This window comes from Ambystoma mexicanum, chromosome 2q, assembly GCF_040938575.1.
Source record: "Ambystoma mexicanum isolate Mex_15411 chromosome 2q, UKY_AmexF1_1, whole genome shotgun sequence".
Classification (NCBI taxonomy): domain Eukaryota; kingdom Metazoa; phylum Chordata; class Amphibia; order Caudata; family Ambystomatidae; genus Ambystoma; species Ambystoma mexicanum.
The window spans coordinates 819,545,104-819,562,522 of NC_090924.1; the positions used below are offsets into that span (position 1 = coordinate 819,545,104).

Here is a 17,419-nt window from a genome sequence, read left to right on the forward strand (position 1 = left end):
CATGGTTTGCAGTGCAAAGTCACTTTTCAGCAGCGCAAATTCACATTGAAACTTGTGCCCTGCTGATGGGAGACTTCAAATGGTAGGAGACTTCAAAGTGCAGCCACCGCTCATGTCAGCAAAGAGACACAGATGAGTGATAAGAAAGGCAGGTAAAATATGCTTTCTGGAATCTTGAAATGAAATAACAGGTTGACAGCGCTGAGTAGCATCAAAGTGGAATTTCATAAATACGTGAATAATGCCATGCTATGTGCCTGTTACATAGTATTACGCCATCAGGCACGTGTGAATCTTTGGGATACCAGAAAGTTGATGGAAAACTTTTAGGATGATAGTAAAAACTTTGAAGGGAGCTCATGCCTTATTTGCGAGGAAAGAGTTTTGAAGAAAATAGTGAAAATAAAAGAAAAAGTAAAAGTAACTTGCTGGAGAATGCGGGCATCGAGCCCACTACCTCTCGCATGCTAAGCGAGCACTCTATCATGTGAGCTAATCATCCTGCTGTTCAAACGTCCGTGACAGCTCCAGAGCTAAAGCACAGTAGACACTTGCTTGGCTGTCCAGGCACCCGTAGTGCATAAAGTCACTTCGCCGTCTGCCGCAGGGGAAATCTCAATCGCACCCTTTTGCCTGAAACAAAATACCCATTACCTTGTTTTCAAAAGTCCAAATGGGGCTTCTGTAATGCAAAATGAGCCCAGGGTCGAAACGGAGGCATCCAGCTATCATGCTGAATGTCTCTGCTTAGCTATGGGTTTATTTGCAATCATATGAGTTACTATTAGAAACGGCAGGGCTCTGGCGAGGAAGTCCCGAGGGGACTTGCTCGCCCGGGACTTCCTCGCCAGAGCCCTGTCATCTAAAAATAGCTTACATGGTTGCTAATGAGTCCAGGGTGAGTGGAGACAGTAAGCATCATAGCTAAATGCTCCGTTTCACCCTGGGCTCTCTGCCGAGCTGACCACTCCTCCTCTGATGGCACAAACAGATGTGCACACATGAGAGGAGGGGCCGCAGTAAGGCACACAGATGCACAAAAAAAAAAAAAAATCACAATCGCCACCTCACCTGACCCACCCGACCTCAAATTCTGCTTCAGGCAGCTTACGTCCACACTTCAAAGCCCCAGGGCAGCTCCAACATGGGGAAAACAAAATGTGCGCCGGTGCTTTTAAAAGGGAAAGCCCGGGCTTACCAACACAGCACAAAAGGAAACAACTGTGGCCAACGGCAGAACAGCTTGCAGTAGCAAGGAACTTGCTCTGGCCAATCACAGGATGCATTCCATATGCTTACAGATTTGCAGGCCTGTGATTGGTCAGAGCACTTCCTTGCATTATTTTTTTTTTCTTTTTGAAAGTCGAACGCGAGCGACTTCAGAGGCTCCAGCGAGCTACCAGTCGCTCGCGATCGACTGTTTGGAGACCCCTGCTCTAAGCACATTGCAAAAAACAACTTTATATACCGACTAAAATCTCACACACAAATCAATGCAGTTTTAGCACGCTGAAGCATCCATATATAAAAATGCAGGCTGACAATTAATCCAACCTGCACACAGAGAATAAACTGAGTTTGTTTTACATTGTCGCAGTTTGTGCATGTTAAATACAAATACAGGATGACTTCAGCACAATCTAGAACAAACTTTAAATAAACCAGTTCACAAACATGTTTAAAATCCACAATTTGATCCCCTTATATAAAAACAGCTGATATAACATTTAATAAAATTTGTGCTGTTTAACAAAAAACTCAGTTTCAGCCTGACACAGGCGGCTAGACCAGGCCTCACAAAAAACATATATTTGTACTGCATATTAAGTAACTGGGCTAAAAACACTTACAAAAATGTTAAGCCTTATTCTAGATAGCCTGACAGAGTCAAAACACATGTTAGCACATTGAAACACATTATCAGCACTAAAAATACTGTTCTTTAGATTTAAAGATTGTATAAATATTTCACACTTTTAAATACAGGCTGTCGGGTCATAGAAAACAGCTGTTTATTTGAAAAGGACTTCACACCCCTGTACAAGACTGCAGAAAATAAATAAATAAATAAAAAATCAATTTACCATAATCTTCTTTCAGAGAAAAAGAAGGGTTCTTCCGCCACTTGCAGTTCACAGGGCCTTCAGTTCCACCAGGGATACACAGCGCTATTCTGGCTGGCTTCCAAAGTCTGTTTTTTAAAGACAGCCACTCGGTCCCCACACCCTCTGTGCCCCCCGCCCCCGTTATCAGCAGTTTCCAGCTTCACATAGTCTGTACATGAAGTATGACTCAGCCCTGTATTTCATTAGTCACGCTTATTCTGCAGAAAAATGTTCTAGATAACACATTGGCACTCTGAGATAACATTGCGGGGCTCACACAGCCCTGCACATGTGTTTTTGTGAAGTCATAGTTGCAGCATTGCATCATCCTGCTGGCTGCCTGAAAACAGAACTCAGCTGAGCCGGACCACATGGGGCTGTGTCATTATGTGTGAATTTGCTGAGTCAGCTGTCAGAATTATAGATAAGAGACTGTCTTGTGTGTGTGTGTGTGTGTGTGCGTGGGTATCTGTGTGTGAGTCTGCCATCAGCATAGCCATGCTAGCCCACTACTGCCTGAATAGGCCTGTATTTTGCATCCCTAAAGGTTTCAAATGCCGTAACACTTTTGGCAGGGGGTGTTCCCACCTGTCAAAATGTGATCGCTTTAAAAAGGGGCCCCATGTACTACTTGCACAGGTTTTTTTTTTCTCAAAGGTGATTTGCACCGTTCAAGGTTTCAGTGGATCAGCGTAAATGATGCATTGCCTAGCACCTTTGCATATATTGCACAGTAATGTATGGCAGGCTTTCTCCCAGGTGGGTGCTGGGAGTGCATTTCATATTACCAGGCCTTTACAGGACCTTCCAATTGTGAAATATAAACACAAACAGCCTCATTATAACCCTGGCGTTAAGGGGTTAACGGCGCCGTAAAAGGCTGCAGCGCCGTTAAACCCTTAACGCCCGATTCACACTTTAACGCCTGCTTTTTGCAGGCGTTAAAGTCCAACCCGCTAAGGGACCTTGGTGCTAATTACGGCACCGTAATTTACGGTGCCGTAATTAGCGCCTTCCCCATTGCCATTGAGCCCCATGGGCCAAAAATGGGAATGGGGAAGGGGCCAGGGTGAATGGGGAATTACCGCCCCACCAACCTTGTAATGGGGCAGTAATTCCGCCATCCACCATGGCGGAATCCGGAATGGACCATGGTGCTAGTAGCAACATGGTCCAACGCCAGGGTCGTCATGAAGCCTAAATAAAAATGACTACATCCTTGTTTATGGGATAGAAATGCAGGTGTGACAGCAGAGATTCAAACCTCTGCTGTTTTAATAAAAATGCATGAAATGGTCAGAAATGAACCGGTCATGCATTGTGCATCCCCTTGTTCTTGTTAGCAAACAGGCGCAAGGGAATGTGTTTGTTCTCTTTTTATTTTGAAGCACATCCCATTTCTGAATTTAGGATGATTTTTTAAATGTGCAGGAATGCCCCTTCATTTGCAAAACATGCTTTCTGAATAGAGCAGAATGGTCAGGGTGGGACTGGGGCATGAAATGGTCTTGGGCATTAATGAAAAAGTGGCTCACAGTTGCAAATGGCCATTCATTCCTTTTGTCACAGACTGTTTCAATAGTACCCAAAGGGGTGGTTTTTGATAAAATGTGATGCAAATTGTGCATTTTAAAGAATATTCAGCAACACTGGCCAAAACTACTAGCCGCATACTGAAGTACCTCATCCAACTGGCCTACATTGGCCAGAAAAGTGGGCCACTTTGACCCAAAAAACTGCCCCACACTAGCATTTTGCGTTTTTGGTTCGGACATTGCCCTATTGCCCTATAGACCAGTCCGAGCCTGACAATGGTTTTTGGCAAAAGTGAAGGTGGTGCGCTGATGCACATCATCACTTGTGCCCAAAGAAAGTTGTGAGAATCTGACCCTATATCTTTATGATGTATGGAAGAGGATTTGGTCCAGTTACCATCAATAACGTGAAACTGTTCTGGTAATCCAGATGTTATTTCCCGAGTAGCTGGGAGTATGGCCGAGTACTCTACATACCATTGGCTGAGAGGAAAGTGACACAAAACAAGGTGGATAGGTTGCAGTGGTCACTGTTTTTTGTTTAACATAGTACTGTGGAAGTATGTAACTGAGTATTCCCAGTCTGACAAAGGGTAATATTCAAAGTATGTAAATCTATGAAAGATCTTATGCTGGATAGCTTTTGTAGTGATTCGGGTGTTATTTGATGAGAAGATGCAGTACCTAAGATGTCTATTGGGCAACCCTGATCTTTAAATCTGCTCATATAAATACATGTGTATGACCATACTTGCCGTGAAAATTATCTTGATTAAAAAGAAATGAAGTAGCAATTTGTGTGAAATAACTGTGTTATTTTACATGGACTCTGTTGAGTGATGAAATATTGTGTTTTCAGCTAACCCCTACACAAAAATACACATGTAGTAAAAGAGCATGAGTTGACCAGACTCCTAGTAGGGCGCCCCTTAAGGAAGGCACCCACAAAGGGAACTCCTAGTAGGGCGCCCCTACTAGGAGTTCCCTTTGTGGGTCCTTCCTTAACGATTGGTTTTTGCAATTTGCGGTACCGTTATTGCCGCCTTCTCCCTTCCCACTGAGCCTATGGGGGCTCAAATGGGAATGGGGAATGGCCCTGGTGAATGGGGAATTACCGGTCCCTCCAACCTCGGAATGGACCGGTAATTGCTCCATTCACCAGGCCGGAGTTGGAACGAGTTTGGAGGCAGCCATGCCGCAAATAGCAGCATGGCTACCTCCAACCTCGTAATGAGGCCCAATGAACTGCAAAATACTGCGAATGATATCTGTTGGTGGATCCTAGATGTCGTTAAAAACTTTATGAATGTCTCCCGATGTCTGCTACAGAAGGAGGCAAGATGGATTTAAAGATTATCAACACACACCAATGGACTGAACGAGGAATTTCTCCCGTTGTCCTAAAGATCACAAACAATATATATGTATACAGCAATGGTTCCAAAATGCATTACTAAAGATAATCTCTTGTGCATACTTAAACAAGCCCTCTTCTAAAGGGCAGCATTTGCTTGGTTAGGATTACACCCCAGAACCAGGTACAGTTGCCTATATACATGACTTACCAAAGGTGCACTAATACAAAATGTGTCACACTGATTAGGCAAACGCCTATATATGTAGTGATTATGGGTAAAATTGATACTTTCATTTCCGGAGATCAATATTGCAGGGACCAACTTGCCACTTTGTTTGCAAGTGCTTTAAAAGCAATCCTAACATGCTTTGTTTTTAACAAACAAACCTCTAAAATACACTTTTTCTGTTCAAGATGAAATGATTGGTTTCCCTTAAATATTCATGATCGCACAATTTATTTTCCCAGAGTGCGAGTGATGACTGATTAACATGGTGATCTGTATATACTTCTTTTTCATAACAACTTGTCTGTAAAGGATAAAATTCTTTCATTATACATCTGTCATGAATGTAAATCATACCAAAAGAGGGCTCGGCTCGGCGTTAACCAATAAGAATGGAGCCTCTAAGAGCAATCATCACCCAATACGTGATGACAACACGACGCATTCTGCAAGTCACAGGGGCAAGTTATATTTTACCCAATCCGTGCATTTCTAGCACTCTACAGGTCGGTTGCCCACAGCAACGACCGAGAACAGGGAACGCAGGATGAACTCATACGTAGACCATGATAAGGTACCAAAAGCTTTCACTCACCAGATCTCTGGCCGCCAGATCGCATACAGCAGATGACCTTTATTTAATGGTGCATTGCTGTTTTCTTTCTGGCAGCGGCGCATTGCAAAACTAATCTATGCACGGCTCGATTCGTAGACGCCCGTCTCTCTGCAACCATTCCGAAGAAATTTGAGGTAGGCAGACACCATGCTGTTTTCTATATTGTTTGCATCCTTTGCATTTTCTATCTCATGCTAACATGTACCATCACATTGGTACTTTCAGCCGTATGAGTGTCCCCAAGTAGAGCTCATTCTAATCATTTAAATTGCCAAATTTATAGAAATGCCTTTTCGGAAAAGGCATCCATAGCTATACATCTGTTTTTCTCAAACAGGGTTCAGCCGCCTATGAAAATTAATCTCTACGTCCCTGTTGGTGTTATCTAACACCCTTTAGTCCAACCTTGAGACACTGCAACCAGAAACTTTTGGACGCACGCATTGCTCTATCCTCAAAGGTATTATGCAATTTTCACTTTTGTCGCTTTTCAGACATGCCTTAAAAATCAAATTCACACTAAAGTATTTTTTACATCAGCACTCGGGCTCCACTACTACCCAGAACGTTCCTAATAGTAATTTTTTTTTGTTGAATGTGTTTTCATAAATCGCTTTATAATGACATTAGGTTTAATTACCATTTGTTCACAGATTTGCCAAGGCCAGATGAGTTGTTCCTCCAGCCTCACCCTTCCAGTTACGTGCTGTGCCGTCGAGGCCACCTTCGGCTTGTCCTAAAATTGTTCTGCCCTCTAAACACGGGTAAAACCAACATGCATGACTCTAACTTATTTGACAGTCTAAATAGCTAGCAATTGCAAAAGTAGCCTAACATTCTGAAAGCAATCACTAGACACTTTTTTCTATGTCTGCTTCCCCACAGGGTTCAGATATTCTCCGCCCTGAGGAAAGCTTCTTTGACTTCACTGCCCAGCAGGTGGCCTTGTTGCCGAAAAGTTATGACCTCTTGGGAATCTAATTGTGATTGACACGTACACATAGGCAGACCGGCATTTGACTAATAAGCCAATTTATAAACTAGAGAAATTGGCATACTAGGACGCACCATAGTAAACGTGCTTCCTTCTACTTCTTTCTTCATACTGTGATTTCAAACTCAACTTCATGTTTGCTGATTTACAATGACTGGTTTGTTTTTGCCCTTTTGTTTTAAATTTTCCATTTGACTCAACATGTGTTTTCTTTTTTCATTAATTTCTTATACATGTTTTTTAACAAAAGTATCTTCTGTTCTTCACTCTTGGAATCCTTTTTTTTAATTCATAATTGTCACATCCAAATAAATCAGAATTTTGAGTTTACATGGTGTGGCTATATGATTGCATCCAGAATGGATATGGCCTAAATTATCTTTGAGGTGATATCGGAAATGATACACGTAGTAGTGGAATAATTGTAAACAATTTTGAATTAAGCACACAGCAGCGTGGACCCTAATGTTATTTCTTCAGTTTAATGTCCCAATCCACAGCTGCCTCTGGGGCTCTCATCGCTCTTTTTTTTTGTATGATCATCTCTCTGGCCTATATCAGGAAGATGTCTGAGCCAATATTGTGGTGCTATTTGTCTATAATATGGCCATTCTGGGCGAGAGGAATAGAGCAATATATACAAATGTGCCTCTCAAGTGCGGTTCATTGTGAACCTGAAAAAAGAAATCTTGTGTATCACAGCACATGGAGATTTGACCTATGCTTTGTGACAGCATCACTACCATTGGAGCATCATCATGGAATTTAGAGCTATACAACATTTGCAATGTATTTTAGAATCCTCGCGAAGAGAGCTGAATCAATCAAAGATTCAGTCCTGAAAATAATCAATTTTTCATCCTTTTCTTCAAGATGAAAATAATTTTATGACAGACATTTAATATGAAAGTAGACTTCATTCATATCAAAGGTGGATGCAAATGTTCTTACTCAACAGTTTTCCAATTGTATTGCAAGAGTAATGCCAATTATTTGGTTCTTACCGATAAGGCCTTCTGGAAAGAATTTCTCTGTGCTTTTGAGAATCAGTCACACCTTCTGTTGATTCTGTGGACTCGTCTAGTTCTGGAATTGTTGATACCTATAAGATTATATTTTTACAACAAAATATTTAAATTGATAGATTTTTCTTTAAACATCTGATATTGAGTAAATTGCCAAGGAGCAAATAATCATGAAAGATAGACACTGCACACCTCATGTCCAAACGCATGATTTTAAAGAAACATAACATATTACCATTACCTGATTTGGTGTTCCTACACAACTATTGGTACTACAGGAAAATACAATGTTCAGTCATCCTCTGACAGGTAAAACTTTAGCAATCTTTTAGAATCATGGTCAAGCAAGTGGAAAATCATGAGTTGATGCATAATAATGTTTACTCAAGCCGGTTACCAAAAGAAATGGCTGTGAACAGCAAAGACCACATTTAGGGTTTGGTGTAAATTGGAAGACAATGAGTAAACAACATTCTTTGGATATATTTTTGCTAGACCTTTTTTTAAATAAAGGGAAAACATAGTATCTCCTGCAGGTAGAGTAAGTTGCACAGTGATAATTCCAATTTACTGTCTCGTTACAATCACCTGATGCCCAGCTAAACACAGATTATTACCATAGAACAATGTGAGGGGTCAGAAATGAGAGGCAGAAACATAGTTGTCATATTTTTAGCATCATACATTTTATAAGCTTAAAGGAATTGGATAAAAGGCCTTTCTGTCCCTATCCTTAAGTTAGTTCCCCTACCTAGGAAAGTAAAGCTAAAGATCAGATTGTGTCTTGTTGTCAAAATTATATAAACAGTCCAAACTATATCTGACCCTCACACTTAAACAAATAATCAAAGGTGCAAGGTAAATGTTCTGAATTTTACTTAACAAAAAGTGCATACAAATCAAGTAAGAAAATGCATCAAATAATGCTTGAATCCAGGAGGGGTTCCCTTCACCTGGATTATTGCAGGTAGGGTAACCAAAGTGCTCTTTAAAGTTTGAGTCTTTCAGAGTAGCTGGAAACTCTCTTTCATAAAGCAAAAGCACTTTCTTAAGGATGGCAACAGTGCCTTTTTCCAAATAATGATTCATCAGAAATAGTATACATGTCTTTTTCCACAACACTGTTTGGAGGATAGCAAAATAAGTCTTTTCAACTTTAAAGGATGGAAACATTTTCTATTTTTCACAACTACCTCATAAATGACAGGACGGCAAAAATGTCTCTTTCACACTACTTTTCCAAGGATGGTTTCCTGGTGTACTCCCCTTCCAGGAATTCGCCCTTTGACTCTTTAGATCTCCTGGTGTACTTTCCTGCCAGGTATCTTTCAATATGCCACTTTCTTTCATCTGCTTTATGGATTACCTGGTATAACCCCCTGAAAGGAATCCCCATTTCTGGAATTTGCAGATCCCCGGGTGTACTCTACTGCCAGGTATCTTTCTTCACAAAGAGTTCACTGCCTGATATGCGTTGTTCACCAGGTCTTTCTACAATATGCACTTTCTAAGTATAAAACAGTAACACTCTTATGCCTCTTTTACTTCAGGAACTACTTGTTCCAACTTCCCCCATGTTGACATCTCATATATGGAGATTTGTTCAAGTTCTTTCTGTTAACCTCTTCATTAACATTTCATGGCTTGTGGCAATGTTTGTTCCAAGTTTCCCCAAGCTGACATTTCATATAAGAAGATTTGTACAATGTTTGTCTTTCAAGTTCGTCATTAGCATATTTTGGCTTGCGGCAATGCTTGTTCCAATTTTTCCTAAATTGATATTTCATATAAGGAGATTTGTACAATCTTTGACTTTCAACTTCTTCATTAGTATCTTTTGGCTGCTGGCAATGCTGGTTCCAATTGTACCCAAAATGACATTTCATATAAGGAGATTTGTAAAATATTTGCCTTTCCAATCTATTTGGTTGGTATTCAAATTAACTATTCAATTGTTGGTTGGTTTGCAGACACGTCCCGGGACCCCCAACTTCTCTGGGCCGACTCACTGGTGTAACGTGTGACTGTACCAAAGTTCTTTCTGTGGGAAGGCCACCCCGGCCGTGCATACCCTCTTCTGGTTTTGCGCATCGGCTTCCCAACTCCTCGCTGATGGAACCCAGGCAGCCCCACAGAACCACGTCTCTTGTAGCCTTGCAGCGGCTGTCTGCCTTGCAGCAGTTCTCCCGCTACTCTCACACCAATGTCTCATTCCTCTGGTGAAGGTAACAAAAGGGACAGCCCTGGAGCGGGGAGGACAATGGGCTGAACGAACATTGGAACGGGGGGGGTGTCCTACCCTCTAGTATTTCAATCTTTGCAATTATTTAATGTAGAAACATGTATACCCTTACATTGATCCAATGGACAAGACCATCTTTGTCTCATAGGTATGAGACCTAGAAATACACATAGAAAACTGTAATATTTCTGCAGCTCTTTATTATTAAGCTGTTGGATTTTTTCTAGAGGTTTATACATGTTCTAGATAAATAAAACATCTGGCAGTGTGCCAGTTCACACACAAAACATTAATGCCATTGTGATAGCTCACAGTCTATTATGAGCACTCGATTGACCATGGATCTGTTTATCACTTTCAACAGGAGTGATCAAAGCAGAAAATGAACACATAGTTATGTGGTCTTAAACATGTCTACAACAATAGTCAACAAACAAGCACTTTGTAAGTTAAACATCATTTGTAAATTTGCATTTTGTGTCATAGTGCATTGTGTCAACCGTGTTGGGTTGTGTATTTGTTTAAAGTCTGAGGGCCTCATTACATGGTAGGCTATAGGCACCTTGGTCCATGTCGGTAAAATACTGGCACCGCCTTGAAGGAAAGGGGAATTACCACCCTATTCCAAGGTTGGCGGGGCGGTAATTCCCCCTTCCCCCATTGCCCTTCCCCATTCCCATTTTTGCCCCATAGGGCATAATGGGAATGGGGAAGGTGCTAATTACGGTACCGCAAATTGCGGTACGCTAATTAGCAACCTGGTCCCTTTGCGGGTTGGTTTAAAGTACCAACCCGCAAAGGAACCTCGTAGTAAGGCGGTAAGGGTTAGCGGTCACCGGTACCATTACCGGTGACCATTAACCCTTACCACCTTCCATGTAATGAGGCCCTGAGTCTTATGTGAGTGGGAGGCCTCTGAGGAGGTGCTCCTGTGCCCGGCAGAAGGATGACCTCTGAGACACAACCCAACACGGTTGACACAATGCACTATGACACAAAATGCAAATTTACTGATGCTGTTTAAATTACAAATTGCTTGTTTGTTGACTATTGTTGCGTACAATGTTAAGACTACATAACTTTGTGTTCATTTTCTGTTTTGATCACTCCTGTTGAAAGTGGCAAACAGATCCATGGTCAATCGAGTGCTCATAATAGACTGTGAGCTATCACAATGGCATTCATGTTTTGTGTGTGAACTGGCACACTGCCAGATGTTTTATTTATCTAGAACATGTATAAACCTCTAGAAAAAATCCAACAGCTTAATAATAAAGAGCTGCAGAAATATTACAGTTTTCTATGTGTATATCTAGGTCGCATACCTATGAGACAAAGATGGTCTTGTCCCATTGGATCAATGTAAGGGTATAAATGTTTCTGCATTAAATAATTGCAAAGATTGAAATACTAGAGGGTAGGACATACTCCCTGTTGCAATCATTCCTCTGGTGAAGCAGACCTCCAGGAAGTTGCCTGCAAGTGCCTTCGCTCGCCCACCATGGCTTGTTTCCGTGTCTTTCTTTCTGCTTTTGGTTACACTTCCCGCTACACCTTATCTGCAGCTCTCCTCTCCGTTTCTACATTGAAATTCATCAGGTTTAAATGCCCCACGCAGATGATTACCAGTCTGAAAACTAGTACGCACATTGAGTGTGATGTTCCTTTCATTCCACATTGACTCATTCCTCCTCTTCCTCGTCTCAGTACTTGAGGCTTTATGTGAGTTGGGGCCTCATTACACGGATGGCGGTGTCCATGCCGGTAAAATACCGGCACCGCCTTGGTGTAAAGGGGAATTACCGCCCTATTCCAAGGTTGGTGGGGCGGTAATTCCCCCTTCCCCCATTGCCCTTCCCCATTCCTATTTTTGCCCCATAGGGCATAATGGGAATGGGGAAGGTGCTAATTACGGCACTGCAAATTGCGGTACCGTAATTAGCTCCCTGGTCCCTTTGCGGGTTGGTTTTTAACGCCTGCAAAAAGCAGGCGTTAAATTCCCCAACCTGCAAAGGGACCTCGTAGTAAGGCGGTAAGGATTTACAGGTACCGGTAAAATACCGGTACCGGTAAACCCTTACTGCCTACCGTGAAATGAGGCCCTTGTAGTCCATAGGAGTTTCAAGCCTTTTAATGTTACATTGCTTTACATTAGTACTGAAATAGTAAACATCACAAACAGAAGATTTTATGTTGGTGTTATGCACATATGAAGTGTGAAAGGCATTTTGTTTAGGATGTTTGACAAGGAGGGGTATTAGGATTTCACAATTAGAGGGATTTGAAAAATAACAACATGCCATCAGGAACTTTGAAATTATAGGGTCTTTCTCACAGAGAAGGGGAGAATACAGTGTCTCTCCTGTTGCAAAAATGTTGCAGTTAAAGCCCAGACCCCAGCCCAAAATTCCCTAGGACAGCTGACTTACCAGCTCCCACCAGGAACAGTGCGGCCTGGGGTTGCAGACCCAACTATCAGGTTTGATTTTCATCCCGTATTGGAGAACTATATATGTTCCCTAGTTAAAGCCCTGAAACCTACTAATGACTCTTTATTTCCGCTGCCCGCTTATGCAGCAAAGCGTATGGTGCAGGAAATTACACAATCTTTGACAGAGTTTATCAGCAAATCCTTGAATAAGAGCCTAGTGCCTCAGACACTAAAATACACAAATCTAACACCTGTATTAAAAAAACGTAATCTGGATCCTTTGGTCTTCCAGCACTACCGACCAATTGCAGGACTTCCATGCACGGGGAAAATCATGCAGAAACTGGTAACCCACAAGCTGCAGAATTTTGTGGAAGGAGAGTCACTTGACCCCTTTCAATCGGGTTTTCGACCCATGTTTGGCACAGCGACAGCCTTGTTAGCGGTCCAGGATGAGCTTCTGGAAGTCGCTGACCAGCGTGAATGCTCACTTCTAGTAATGTTAGACCTGTCCGCTGCCTTCGATACGGTCACCCATAACACCTTGCTTGACCGGCTGAAGGTTGTTGGCAGAGTATCAGAACATGCCATTAAATGGTTCAAATCATTCCTGGAAAATCGTCAACATGTCAAACTTGGAGGTTTCACTTCAGACCCCATCACTATGGGATGTGGTGTACCGCAGGGGTCCTCACTGTCACCACTCCTTTTCAATCTATACCTTCAACCGTTGATGGAGATCTTGATGCATCATGGGATGAGTTATCATTCCTATGCTTATGACACCCAGATCCTCATCAAAATTGGCAACTTTGAGGAAACTTTTAATAGGGTTAAACACTGCCTGGAAGAGGTCAGTGAGTGGATGTCTACTAGTCAGCTTCAATTGAATGCATCTAAAACAGAGTTTATCCTGTTCGGACCTAGACATCTACTCACATCCTTCAAAGAACAGTCAGTCCCCAACCTTTTGGGCGTAGAGTTAAGATTGGCCTCCAAGGTAAACAATCTGGAATGTATTTGGCAGGATAATTTGGGCAGTGAAGGCCAAGTTGGAACCAAGGTACACGCAATTTTCTATTACGGCAGGTCTTGCTATAGATGCCAGAAGAAGATCATGCAACAGTGGTGGGGGCCTTGACCAATGCCCATCTGGACTACTTGAACAGCCTGGTGATGGGCATTCCAGCAAAACAAACCCAAGAATTCAAAAGGCCTGAATGCAGCTGTTAGACTGGTCTGTAGGCTGAGTAAATCAGCTTTTCCATCTCCTTCTCGCCGAGCACTTCACTGGCTGGCAGTTGAAGAGCGTATCAACTTTAAAGTAGTATGTTTCATATTTAAATGCCTAAACGGATCGGCACCTGGCTGACTACCTGAGGGACAAGATTAGCCATTACCAACCTTCTATGTGTGTACAATAAAAAGACCAGTTGCTATTGAGCATCCCCTCCTCTGCCTTTGTGTCAAGGGATGATAGAAGATTAGCTGTCTTTGGCCCAAAGCTCTGGAATAGTATTCCTAGAGAGATAAGGGCCTTGGACACTCTTCACCAATTCCGTTGGGCACTAAAAACGTTCCTGTTTAGATAATCGAATATCACCATGCTACGACAAGAATCTCTGCTTTGAACCTGATTCTGCTCAGTCAACTCTTTCAACTTCCAGCTGCGCCACCATAAGGTTTAGTCTGTCATGAGTGTGATATAAATACTCAAAAATCAAAAAACCCTCCCTCATAATAACACTGTCAGGATCAGGTGGCGGCTGCCTTCCCCTGGCCACATGGGAGGAGACTTTAGGCTGGGTTTCAGTTATGACTCCATAGGAGTCATCACAACAACTATCAGCAAAAATCAAGGGAGAAATGTTTGAAATGCATTTCTTTTTATTTGATAGATAACCCCAAACACCCATGGTATTAGTTGATAACATATGGTGAATAGTAGTTGTGGGTCATGCCTTTTCCGCGATGTCTCTTTGGGTTCTTCAGTTCAGTTCAGCTTTATTTCAGAAATAATCTCCACAAAAGCAAGCGTCACAGTAAACCATACATAAAAATCCTGAATTAGGATTCCAAAATGGCTGCCGGCAGGGGGAGGACGTGTTAATCACGGCTCATCCCTCGCCCCAATCTAAAGGTGTACAGCACAGCGGTACTTGCTCCCCCCACTTCTGAAAATGGAAGCAGTGGGAGCCCCCCCATTGTGGCATTGGCAGCAAGCGTGGCTTTAGCAGCAAGAAAGCAACTCGCAGTGGCACAGAAGGCTGCCGGGAGACCAGAGAAGGAGTGGGGTGTGGTTGCTGCCCGGAACGGCTGAGTCTGCCGAGTTGGTTTCATGGGAGGTGGAGTGTCTTGTGTGCCCCGGTGGATCTCACGGTGGTAGATGGTGGGCGCATGGCAGGGAGCAGAGCGAGTGCATGTGGAAGAAGAGCCCCTTATGTTTAGTATCTGAGAGCAGAAGCAGCATCTGAAACACAACCACATCGATAGGCTCCGTGACATTCTGGAACAGCAGGATTCCCTCTAGCGGATTGTGGAGCGGGGTGGGACTGCATCCTCCCAGAGATATTTTGTACGGTGGCCTTGTGGGGCATTAACATTAACATTTGTGGATTGGATCACAGCCCCACATCCCCTCCCACTCCTGAATCAATATAACATTCTGTGCACAATAATATCGCTGAGGAAGGCTAGAGGTGGATGGTGTGGGGTACTGCTGCGATGTAGGAGGGCGCCAACCTGGGAATCCCATAACTCGCAGACTGTAGGTGAGGAGGAGTGTGGGGACCCCAGTCTGCCTTGGTATTACATTGAAAAAAGCAGAACTCAGGGGAGGGATCAACGCTTGTGCAGGCAGTAGGCATGGTGAGCATTAACGCCCCTAAAGATTAACAACTAAACGCCAAGTAACATTGCCGTATAGAGTGGAGATTAGCCCTGCTGGGAGATCTGTGAAAGGGGTAAGATAGTGCTAGAGCATTGTCGCTGGCTATGAGAGTTTCCTGCTAGTTCAATGCGAGGACATTATCTAAGATAGAATTGCTTGCACCGTAAATGTAGATACGACGTGGGCTGGGCCCGATTGTGAGCAGCAAGCCAACAGTGAATGGGTGGATCCCACTCCGTGACCTCGGAGGGTGGGACCCTTACATCAGGGTGCACGGATCACAGGTGGATGTGAGCTTGGGCCATCTGTGTGCAGCAAAATCTGTAAACTATTGGTCTGAGTGACGACTCAACCTCAGGCTTTGGAGACCAGGACCAGTACACTTTGGTACACGGACCATATCAGACCGTTTGTGCGAGATCGTCAAGGGGATAAGTCTAAGTGAGGCACATGTCAAAAGCCAAAGGAAGAGTACGGAATGAGGGTACCCCGGCACATCCCATATCGAACACTCGAGGGGCTGAGGGTACAATCACAAGGTGCTGGCAGACAGAGGCGCAGGGAATTCCAGGCGCGGCACATTCTCCACAGCAGCTATCGCCTGATGAGGAAACTCCAGAACATTGGGATACAATGGTGAGGCGATTACCAAAGAAGAATTGATGCAAAGTTTAGCAGATCACCAGAAGTGCCTCAAGGAATCTGTTCATGAATCTGTTCAGGAGCATATCTCCTCTCTAAAAACAGACATAAAAACTGCTGTACAGGAAATAAAAGGTGACATTTCGAAGTTAGTGGAACAAGTAGATACAAATGAATGAGCCTTGTAGGAGCTGGCCGAGGATTCTCGGAAAAATTATGAAGCAATAGAAGGATTGGCACAGATTATTTAGAGCTTCAGTGCGAAGAATTCGAGAACAGGCCAAGGCGCTCGAAAATTAGTTTTAACAATATTCCGGAAGAAATAGCGGTCAAAGATCTCAAGCAATCGATACAAACCTTTTGCGCTGAATTGCTCCTGAAGATCCCCTTGGACGAGATTCATTTAGATAGGATCCACAGAGTGTGAGCGATACGAAAAGAGCCGGGGGCCCGACCAAGGGACGTTTTGACAGGCTTCATGTCTTATGGGCAGAAGGAAGAAATTATGAGGACAGCATAAGAAGACACGTCTTTGACCATCAATGTCTCGGAAGTAGAGCTCTTCCAAGACTTGGCATATTCTACTCTACTAAAAAGGAGGTTGATCGGACCAGTCACCAGAAATCTTAATCAGGAAAAGTTTCGATATTGGTGGACTTTCCCATTTGGTTTGCTGTTTCATGGAAGGGCAGGCAGATTAGAGTAGCAATGTGCAAAGAAGGCTTTGATGTGGTGGCACCGGAGAGTAGTGAACAGATGAGGACACGCGATTAAGGGAGCTGAACTATCCAGCAGAGGCGACTTTGGGAATGGTCCACTGTGAAATGAGACAATAGAAAAGCACATGCCCCGAGAGGTTGGGAGAAGCTGAAGGACACGCCATGCACGGAGGGGTGATGGAGGGAAGACCAGGTATATTGGTGAGTGTGGGCTGGGATGTTAAAAACTCTGACTTGTAGGGGGGCGGCACTAGGGTAGTTGTCTGGGGGCAGGGAGAGGAGGGAGGTTGGTGTTGGGGGGCCTGATTGGGATCAAAGGGAGAGGGTTAGTTTATCTCTCCACAGTTGGTAGGACTCAGGTAGTTTACCGGTACATGGTCAGTGTTTCTCCCCATTGTTGTCACTAGGACCCATGAACCGGTCTGGGTGATTGCAAGGGGCAGGGTGGGTTGGGGTGGGAAAGGGATGGCGAGCTGCTGGGCATGTGAAGAGAGGCGGGTTGTGGGGGCGGGTAAGAGAGCAGGAGATACAATGGCCCAAACCTGGGATTTTCATACTATTAGAGGTAAAAGTCAAGCAAACAAGGGGGGCTTTCTAATGGCAGTTAGTGATAAGGAGCCAAAGGAAGGGGAGGGAA

The 17,419-nt window shown here is 43.4% G+C and overlaps 1 protein-coding gene across 1 annotated transcript in view; it reads right to left on the reverse strand.

The window, feature by feature from the left end:
• The window catches only part of LOC138569763 (cAMP-responsive element modulator-like), a 1,496,827-nt gene that overhangs the window by 268,301 nt on the left and 1,211,107 nt on the right, over nt 1–17,419 (reverse strand). The window contains exon 5 of the mRNA XM_069648038.1: nt 7,838–7,935. Coding sequence (XP_069504139.1) covers nt 7,838–7,935 — 98 coding nt within the window. The remainder of the gene's footprint in view (nt 1–7,837; nt 7,936–17,419) is intronic.